The 9,944-nt window shown below is 42.7% G+C and overlaps 1 protein-coding gene across 2 annotated transcripts; it reads right to left on the bottom strand.

The window, feature by feature from the left end:
* Nucleotides 1-281: 281 nt before the first annotated feature.
* LOC311486521 (bactericidal permeability-increasing protein-like) lies at nt 282-6,319 on the bottom strand. Of its 2 annotated transcripts, XM_084542394.1 has the most exons (16): nt 6,088-6,319; nt 4,841-4,951; nt 4,654-4,768; nt 4,436-4,567; nt 4,193-4,348; nt 4,026-4,089; nt 3,639-3,699; nt 3,471-3,562; nt 3,210-3,386; nt 3,058-3,117; nt 2,784-2,951; nt 2,627-2,694; nt 2,503-2,545; nt 2,363-2,426; nt 1,077-1,153; nt 282-971 (listed from the first exon to the last, which is right to left on the bottom strand). In XM_084542394.1, the coding sequence occupies exons 2-16, from the start codon at nt 4,941-4,943 to the stop codon at nt 930-932; spliced, it is 1,422 nt and encodes a 473-aa protein (XP_084398520.1). In that variant the 5' UTR covers nt 4,944-4,951; nt 6,088-6,319; the 3' UTR covers nt 282-929. The 2 variants fall into 2 exon arrangements, with proteins under 2 accessions (XP_084398520.1, XP_084398519.1); XM_084542393.1 differs by lacking the exon at nt 6,088-6,319 and having other exon boundaries at nt 4,841-5,585.
* Between the last annotated feature and the right edge of the window lie 3,625 nt (nt 6,320-9,944).

Raw genomic sequence — 9,944 nt, 5'->3', positions numbered from 1 at the left:
GAATATGCCCGTGAACATCAGGGAAGAAAAAAATCCATTGATGGAATAACCTGGTCATTCAGTATATTCAGGTAGTCAGCTGACCTCATTCTTTGGGCAACATAATGTTGCTGAACCTAGACCTGAGCAACTGCAGCAACCCCAGATCACAGCACTGCCCCCACAGGCTTGTACAGTAGACACTAGGCATGATGGGTGCATCATTTCATCTGCCTCTCTTCTTACCCTGATGTCCCCATCACTCTGGAACAGGGTAAATCTGTACTCATCACATTGTACGTGTGGAAATGGTTGGGGAGGGGGGAACTATTTTTTTGGCCAGGCAGTGTATCTCATAAGAATTACCTGGCTCTGTTCAAACCTTGGGAAGTGATGCCCCGTTTAGGCTTAAGTTAGCGTTGCACCTAAGTGTAGGGCATCCCACCTCCTTGAATGATGGCACCATTGTTATTAAGAGTAAATGTCTGAAGGTTGAACTCAACAGAACACAACCTGTTTATTAGCATTCTGTTAGAGGAACTATTACTTTTGGCTTTTCTAGGATCTGTGCAGAAAACCCCTGTTCCATTTAGTTTTATTGTGCCTTGGGAAACTTGTGAAGAGAATTTATTCAAAGTCAGCAGCAGAAAGCGCTGTGATCTGCTTGAGAAGAAGCATGTTATATATATATAAAAAAAAAAATAATTGTGGTGAGAGCAGCAAACATTGTCCTGCAGGATGTCTAGTCTTATGACAGGACTACAGTAGCCATGTTGACCTCATACATGGTTCATTTGTAGAAAATCTAGACACAGTTGACAATTAAAGAAAATCTATGTCCGTATAAAAATGCAAAATTTATTAGAAAAAAAATCATCTAAATGCAAACTGCAGATCTGATCTGAGCAATATTCATTTGGTTGCTGTATCTTCAGTTTCAGGAATGCAGTTCAACCTGTGAACTGAACATCTGTCCCCATCAGCATGTAGTCCTAGAGAAAAAACATTGAGATTAGGAGTTGAGTTCATCAAGTCTTTATGTCACATTAGATATTAGCCAGAAACCTGTATTATTATGGTTTTATCAAGTCTCTGACCTTCAGGACCTGAAGCTGGGTGTTCACAAGCTTTATCTTTCCAATGGCAGGAAGTGGGTATCCCTTAGCAAGTTGAGCTGTGAAGCGAAAAATTCACAAATTTACATTTTGTCTAGTCTCAAAACTCCAATGTAGTATATAACATAGTGATAATAGTAGCAGTTCTAAGTGTGTGTGTTTCATTATATGAGGTCAGATAAACAGATGAAAAACAATTACAAGAAGGAAACAAACATAAAAATACAGTATCAATATTAGGAGATATGAAATCACAGAGACATAGTGCAAGGGTAAAAGTCAGCCTTCTAATTTGAATCAATACTGTGAAAAGGACCAATAAAAGTGCTTTTAAAGTACTGTGGGACCAAGACGACGTAACCTACGTACGTAGCCTACGCCTAGTCTGTTTGAGAAGGGTCAAATCATTGGCATGCATCAAGCAGAGAAAACATCTAAGGAGATTGTAGGAACTACTAAAACTGGGTTAAGAACTGTCCAACGCATTGTTAAAAACTGGAAGGATAGTGGAGAACCATCGTCTTCAAGGAAGAAATGTGGTCGATAAAAAAAAGTCTGATCGTTATTGGCGATCACTTAAACTTTATGAATGAGGTGAAATCAATTGGAAGAAATACAACAGTAGAACTCAGGGCTATGTTTAATAGTGAAACTTAGAGCATTTCCACAGGTACAATGTGAAGGGAACTCAAGGGATTGGGACTGAACAGCTGTGTATGCCTTAAGAAAACCACTAATCAGTGAGGCTAACTGGAAAAAAAGGCTTCAGTTTGCTAGGGAGCATAAAGATTGGACTCTGGAGCAATGGAAGAAGGGCATGTGGTCTGATGAGTCCAGATTTACCCTGTTCCAGACTGATGGGGGCATCAGGGTAAGAAGAGAGGCAGATGAAGTGATGCACCCATCATGCCTAGTGTCTACTGTACAAGCCTGTGGGGGCAGTGCTATGATCTGGGGTTGCTGCAGTTGCTCAGGTCTAGGTTCAGCAACATTATGTGTCCAAAGAATGAGGTCAGCTGACTACCTGAATATACTGAATGACCAGGTTATTCCATCAATGGATCATATTCCAAGATGACAATGTCAGGATTCATGGGGCTCAGATTGTGAAAGAGTGGTTCAGGGAGCATGAGACATCATTTTCACACATGGATTGGCCACCACAGAGTCCAGACCTTAACCCCATTGAGAATCTTTGGGAAGGTGGTCATAATGTTATGCCTGCCTCACAAGGTAATCTCAAAAGTAGTGAACATTTAAAAACTCACCATTCAGTTTGGGTATCACTACGGCTTTGACGACCATTTGGAAGATGTTATCGAGGGATTTGACCTGTAGGTTGAGACGAAGGTTATTAGGTTGAGTTTTTGCTAATCGGTTGTGAGTGGTATTAGAACGCAGGTCTCACCTGAAACTGTCCTACATAACTTGTGGCCAGGGTCAGATTTAGCCTGCGCAAATTAGGCAATATTATCAGGCAATATTCATCTTTACAAAGACCTCTTCTGAGTTTATTTTGGAAAGAAACTCACTCGTTGAGTGTTACAGCTCCAGCCAGCCTCATTCCACTGATAAACAACTTGGCGCTGACACTGGCCTCCTGTCAAGACAGGTGTTGCAGAGTTCAAGTGTTTATTTCCCAAATAACACGATGGTCTTTTTTTTCATCGTATCAGATGTGTAACGTACCAAGTTTAGGACAAAAAGAGGGGACAGCGTGGCGTTGGGTTGGATAGCATAGGCCGTCACTGTGGTGGTGGTCTGAACTGTCACATTGTTCGGTTTAAAAGTGATGATGGGAGTCTTCACTGACTTCACCATCAGTTTCATCATCAGACCTGGGAATTCCTTGGCAATCTAGAAAAATGAAAAATAAATAAATAAAACACATTGATGTGTATTTGACAAATTTCCAAAAATGGAAGTTTATTCTTTTCACAAAACCAGTGAAATATGTCGTCACCTGTGGGATAAAGACTCCAAATGTTCTGGTGTTGAGTCGGAAGGGAGAGCTTTGTGGGATCTGTTGCAAAAGAGCAAGACAGATTTTCAGATCAGAGGGATGTCACACAAGTAGATGTCAATAGGAACCAGTAGGATGGAGTTGGAGTATACCATGTCGTCAGTGATGTACAGGCTGAGTGCTCCGGCTTTGTTGTAGACAAATGCTGCAGAGTTGGCGGTGAAGGCAGACACACCGATGTACAACATGTTGTTGGTCTGTGGCGGCAGGGAAAAGGCTGTGGGGGAGAACGGAGGCTCTTGATGCTTCCCGATGTTGTAAAATTCACCCTGAAAACATGAATACGGAGAAAGGTTTAAATGACAGTTTCAGTTAAAGTAAAACTATCATTAGAGCTGTTCACAATCCTTCACCTTCAAGCTCAGATCTATAGAAGACTTTGAAACGACTGGCTGCGACACCATAGAATACTCGATCTCTGCATACTGGTCCACCTTGGCCATGACTGCAGTAAGGTAGAGGGTCACTCATATGTTCAACATCAGTGAAACAGGAAAGTGATTGACAAACTTCACGTTTACCACTGAGAGTTTTCAGCCGGGGGTTTAAGTCGGATACTGCTTCGTCCACCAGATGGCAGATCTGCAACAAGAAATGAACAAATGATGTATTTCTTCAGCCTCCAGAGAGAACACTGACCATGTCGTGACAGTTCAGTGTTCTGCTGGGAAGCTTTTGGACCTGGCATTCATTGGTGTGGATGTTACTTAGACATGTAGCACCCTAGGTGGGTGCTACATGTCTAAGTAACAGAGACCAGCCTTACTTTAATCATGTTAAAGTAATTCATGAAACATGATGTCCAAGTCAGGAGCTTTGAGCTGCATTTAGCCAGACGTCTTGTGGTAAAATAAGATGCAGTGTGAATGAGTGTGTGGTCAGCAAAGAGTCAGCTGCAAGGCCATCACCTGTCCTTGCAGGGCATTACGCAAAGCCTTATCAATGGAGTGTTTGAAGAGGTTGTACAGCCAGCTGAAACAAACAGCAGGTTGAGGAGTCAGAGGACCATGCAGTACGTCAAGCATGACGAGCAAAACCTGAAAATCAAACTCGCATAGGCCAGATTTTTCCTTACCTGGCTCCACCGTGGAACTTGATCTTTGCGCTGCCTACATTGGCGGCGCAGTCGAGTTTACTGACTGTTGGTCGGCCCGTCTCGTCACTCTTGATGGTGATAGTTGTGCTGATGGTGACTCCGTTCACATTTAGGTCAAAGGAGCCGCTGTCCTTTCTGTTAGGAGAGGGAGAGGGAAGTCAAAGCTGGAGCAGGGAATGCAGTTTAAAAAAGTATATTCGTGAGAGATCTATTCTCACTCACATTATTCGCAGGTACTTCACTCTCCAGTTTCCATGCATACTGATGAAAGCATTGCTAATAGACAGTCTGACCCCGGTCCCTGGCACCAGATCCACCGCAGACTGTGGCAATCCCACGTTCACTATTTGCATCCTAAAAGAAAATAATAAAATGTTTGTATAAGCTGAATATCCCAGTCTCCGACAAATATTTGAGGCATGTTGAGTAACCTGCCTTACCCTGATAAAGTGTACTTGACCGTGCCAATGGGGGACACCTTCTCTGACCCAGATATGTCAGAGATTTTGATGGATTTGAGCTTCTGCTGCACGATATCCAAGCCAAGTTGTCTTCCTGGTAAAAAGCAGAAAACGTGATGAGATCAGTGCTCTTCATGTGAAAGAAAACACTTGCTCCAAGGCTCACCATAGTCGAGGCCTTTTCCCGTCAGCACGGCCTGTACTCCAGGGTTGACGCTTAGGGTTGTGGGGATGAGAGCCACAAGAACCAAACAACAGCTCAGGAACATCTTGAGTTCTGTGACAGAAAGTACACGATCATCAGCTAAATACTTCTGTGAACACTGTGCCGTAAACCAGGAAAAAGGTCGGGTTTCTTTTGTGTGGTGGGGATTTTTACAGCTCTGTGACAAATGCATACAATTCAGTAAATCAAGGCTTCCTCATTTAGATCTCAAATCTCTATTATAGCATCAAAAGCAAAAGTAGCGCAGTTTAAAACAGAAGTGGAAGTTTAAAGTATCAGTGCAACTTCCCTTAAATGTATTGTTTTGTTTAGTTTAGCTTAGTTTTGTTTTTTTTTGCCACTGGGCAGGTTCCTGATTCAACAGAGACGCTTGTGACAGAGCCAACTGCCCCTTGCTGCAGATGAAATCACATGACTGGAGGTTTATTAAATTAGGGTTAGGAGTTTGAAAGCCTGCTCCACAGTTTTTACCGTGCTTTAAATCTGAATTCACGGAGAAATGTTGCAGAGTTTACAGTTTAAACAAAACAAAAAGCAAAATAGTATAGATAACTTGGGCGTTTAAAGATACAGTTTTGGATTAGAAAGCTGACAACTCTGAGATACACGACATGTGACTCACAGGAATGTCTTTGTGGGTCTGAAGTTCAGTAGAGAAGACATTTGTGTAAAACTTTCAGAGATTCAGAGACAAAAAAAAAAAAATCGGTTTTTCATTTTTTTCCATTTGAGCTGCAGGCAGTTATTTTGGTGTACTCAACATCTAATACCAAATCAATCAAAGTACATCATAAAATGACTAAACTTGCACTGATTCTGCTGAATAAATGGGGAACTTGAGAGTTGATCCCTTGTGGAACCTGACAGCTCCTGTTAGTCATTAGTCATCACTTTTGTAGTCTATTCACATGCATTTTTAGGTGTGCATATGAGGTAAACCGCATATGTGGTAAATAGCTAACTCTCCTTAACTCCTGTGAACTCCCTGTGAACTGTTGTTACCATCTACACCAAACAATGGCATACCCACCCTTACCTGAAGCTGCAGTTCGTCAGGAGTAGAGCTGTTATCCTTTCTGTGACAGTGTGTATGAGGCAGAGTGAAGGAGGAAGAGAGACACTTGGCCTCTAATTAATTGACTTACTCGGTCACCAGACGAACGCAGAGAGAGAGAGGGGGGACTTACCCAGCGACAGCAAGCAACCTCTTTACAAGCCTCTTGACCGAATACAGCTCTGCTCTCTCTGTTTGAAGTCACAAAAAGACTCAACAGTGAAGAAGTGGCTTATATGTGTTTCCTTAAGACACGCTCTGCAAACTACACTGTTAACAAAACAAAAGGAGGCCAACCTGCAGAGGAAAAACATTTGCACGCCTCTGTTGTTTAGTTCCCTGTGCCAACTTCCCCAAATACTACAAATGAAACTAAGCACAAATGCAGAAGTAGTTGTTTTATTTATTGAAACAAATCAATGCATTCAGTCCCACAGAGCGTTTTATTTAGACCTGTTATGACATGATAATAGAAAATGTACTGGGAGCAGCAAAGTGCGGGGTCATTTGAACAATGCTGCTTTTGTTCCTGTATGTCACGACGGCCGGACACAACTATAAATAGTTCAGGGTCAATTACAGCACTGAACTTTTATAAATCAGGGGATCTGAGGGAAGCAGTGACAGGAATAAATTGGCAATGTCCCGCAGGGTTAATGTCTCAGTGTTTGGTGCAACACAAACCGAAGCGGTGCTGGAGAATAAAACCGCTTCATCCTCCTCCTAACGGGAACATGACAACATTTACTCATGTAGCAGTCACATTCCTGTAGGTGATAGTTATCTACTTAGCCCTGTTTGCACGGGATTAGTTTTACCTGAGGACGTTATATGATTCAGAAATGACGCCTCTATGTATGTGTTTCATGTGCTGCAATAAAATACAGTTAAGAACTAAATTAAAATCTCAATAAAACCTCACTCAGTACTCAGGAAGAGTTTTAAGCAGTGATGATTCCACAACTGTGAGGCACCTGACTGTAAATGCCCGGTTACCTTTAGTTTTAAGCTGGGTCATTGGAACAGTGGACCTCTAACCAAGGATCACAAGGTACGTGTCAGGCTGTATGGTTCATGAAGAGCTTTAAAAGTAATCAATAGATACTAAAAAATACTGGGAGCCAGTGGAGATCTGCTAAAACTGGAGGGATATGATCCCTTCTCCTGGTTCTGGTTAAAATCAGCTGAATTTTGGACCGTCTGAAGTCTTGGAATTGATTTAGTGTTCAAACGGGTAAAAGGGTAGTTGGAGTAATCCAAACATGATAAAATAAAAGCATGTAAAACAGATCAAATGGGATGTATTTTGGGTTATAATAATTAAACCTTATTTAATATTCAAACTGAACAGCACACTCAAACAAAACAAAACAAAACAACCACACAGTAAAATACATTTAAAGTTGCAATTTCCATCTCCAAGAATTTTATTTCATTCATTTTAAGTCACAATGACTCTGACCCACTGATGAAACTGTATGAATGTCTTTACATTTACAGTGTTAGGAAGTGGGTCTCTGGACACGTCCAATGATTAGACACACACAGGTCGTAGTGAATAATCCATCACCCAGCAGCAACGGATTTGTTTTGCAGGAGAGAGTAGATGGGGCTGAGGTTTAACTGAATGTCAAATAGGTGACGTCTTGGATTGCTGGGAAATGAGGTTCAAAAACCTGAACAGCTACCACTTAGAATATGGACCTAGTAACAAGAATGTGTTGGTCAGATATGTATATAAGGTGTGTTATATTAAAACGCTGCTTTTTTGCAGTAAACTCCAAGATACACTGATCAGCCATACCATTATGGTCTCTCTTGTGTCTCCAAAACAGTTGTGACTCTTCAGAGAATAGACATGGGCCTTCTGAGGGTGTCCTGTGGCCTTTGAGGGAAGGGGGCCTCTGTGGATCATCCCACAGATACTTGATCAGTTTGGGATCTAGTGAATTTAGAGGCCAGGTCAACACCTTGTGATGTTCTTCATGTTTTTCTTTTTTAGTTGTTCCTAAAGTGTTTTGTGGCTGCATCCTGCTGGGGATGACTGCTGCCATCAAGGAGTAAATTGTGTGAGCATACGTGGCAATAGAATCTCCAGGTCTGTGTTATCATTATTATTACTATTATGTTGTCTGCACGTAGAACCAGAATCTGTATGAGGTATATTGCTCATTATTTTTGTCTCTCTGATGTGTTTCCTCCAGAGTGAGATCAGACAGCAGTGAGAGTTGAGTCACAGAGACACTGGACTGTTGTCTGAGCCATTTGGACACAGAGCTCTGTAAAGCTAAAACAGTCTCATTGGGGGAGATGTGAAGCAGGGTGAAGATGCTCTGCGGCTCCCTACATGGGGGGCGTCCAGGACGGCCACACCCACAGAGCACGCTTCCTTACTTATTTATTTTTTGTCTCCTCCAGTGAGTTTAACCAACCCTGTCAGCCAGCTCACCGCTGCTAGCGTAAAGGAAACCCATTTAGAATACAGACATACAACTCCCTAGAATAAAGCTGTAATTAATATCTTAAAGCCATTTTCATGATCCTCCAAATGGGTTTCCATCTTAATCCCAGACATGAATGTGAAATGCTACTATATATTTAAAGTTAATGTGGACGCTGACAGTGTATGAGGTTCCTCTTTCAAAGGTAGAAAAGTTAGAAAGGATGATTAATTTATTTATCAGTAAACGTTGCACACTGAGCAGCGCAGCCTTGTATGGGAAAGGCATATTGGAGCTCCCAGTTACCAGCCTAACAGAGGTGTTTAAGTGTGCTAAAGTTTGACTGGAAATGACTTTCACTCACTCGCAGGAACCGGTGGTTAGGAGTGCAGCGTCTGCGGTTAAAACAGGGAGGAAGTGGAACCCAAAAGAGGCAGTACAGCAAGCACAGACAGCTCTTAGGCATAAGGATATCACAGGCCATGTACAGCAAGGGTGTGAAGGCCTAGGGCTGTGTGCAGGGAAACCTCTGAGGAGCAAGGCATCAGTAGTAGAAAATGATGATGAGGGCCGACTTAAACAAGCAGCTAGTTATCCCAACCATGCTACGGCCAGATCTGCTGTTGTGGTCTGAGCCAGAGAAGGTAGTCTGTTTCTTTGAACTTACTGTCCCGTGGGAAGATAGAGTTCAGGAGGACAATGAGCGCAAGAGAGCTAAATATGCAGAGATGGCAGCAGATGCAGAGCAGTGGGGTTGGAGGGCCCGTGTGTGGCCGGTAGAGGTGGGCTGCCGTGGATTTGTGGCAAAATCCACCATTGCTCTCCTAAATGAGCTGGGCAGAAGCCAGAGGATTGCGGTAAGCAACATGTCCCTGGCAGCAGAGCGAGCAAGCGAACGGCTATGGGTAAGGAGGAAACATGCTAGCTGGGGAGCTTGCTAAAGGTAAGGCTGGCTAGGTAACTTAGGTATTTGGGTTGTGGTCCAGTCCACATCAATAGGGCGAAGACTGTAACATTTCTGTTAAGTTTGATTGCTTTCTCTGCTGCATAAAAGGGCTAGGTTAATTTCTGGGTTGTTGAAAGTCTCTGAATGGTGGGATAAAGGGGTTGTGCAGTGGCTGCCCGTGGAGGGGGGTGACTCCAGGACGCTGGAACTTAATGAAACATCGGTGAAGGGAGGTGCCCACTTGAAAACCCCAATGACATGCTGCATACTGCTGTTGAATAGACCAGGTACCTGATGTCTTCTTGTTGGTTGGTAGCTGGCCAGCTGGCTGCTAGCCTGCTTTGTAACATCTTATAATTTCATCCGTCTGAATGGGTGAATGGATCGCCGACATCTCGACTTTCCTCCCTAACATCTGTCCAAACTTTGATTTAGAGCGCATCCCTCATAATTCTCAAGTACCGGGGCAAAAAAAAGTCAAACAAATCACAGATTTCAAACTTGATTAGTTTTATCACAGGACCTCTGTGTTACAAGAAATAAGGTAGGTAATAAATTACAGTCATGGGTAATTTGCACCAGATTAAGATCACAGATGACCTC

This window comes from Chelon labrosus (genome assembly GCF_963514085.1).
Source record: "Chelon labrosus genome assembly, chromosome: 4".
NCBI lineage: Eukaryota > Metazoa > Chordata > Actinopteri > Mugiliformes > Mugilidae > Chelon > Chelon labrosus.
This window is presented reverse-complemented; position numbering and strand designations above follow the sequence as displayed.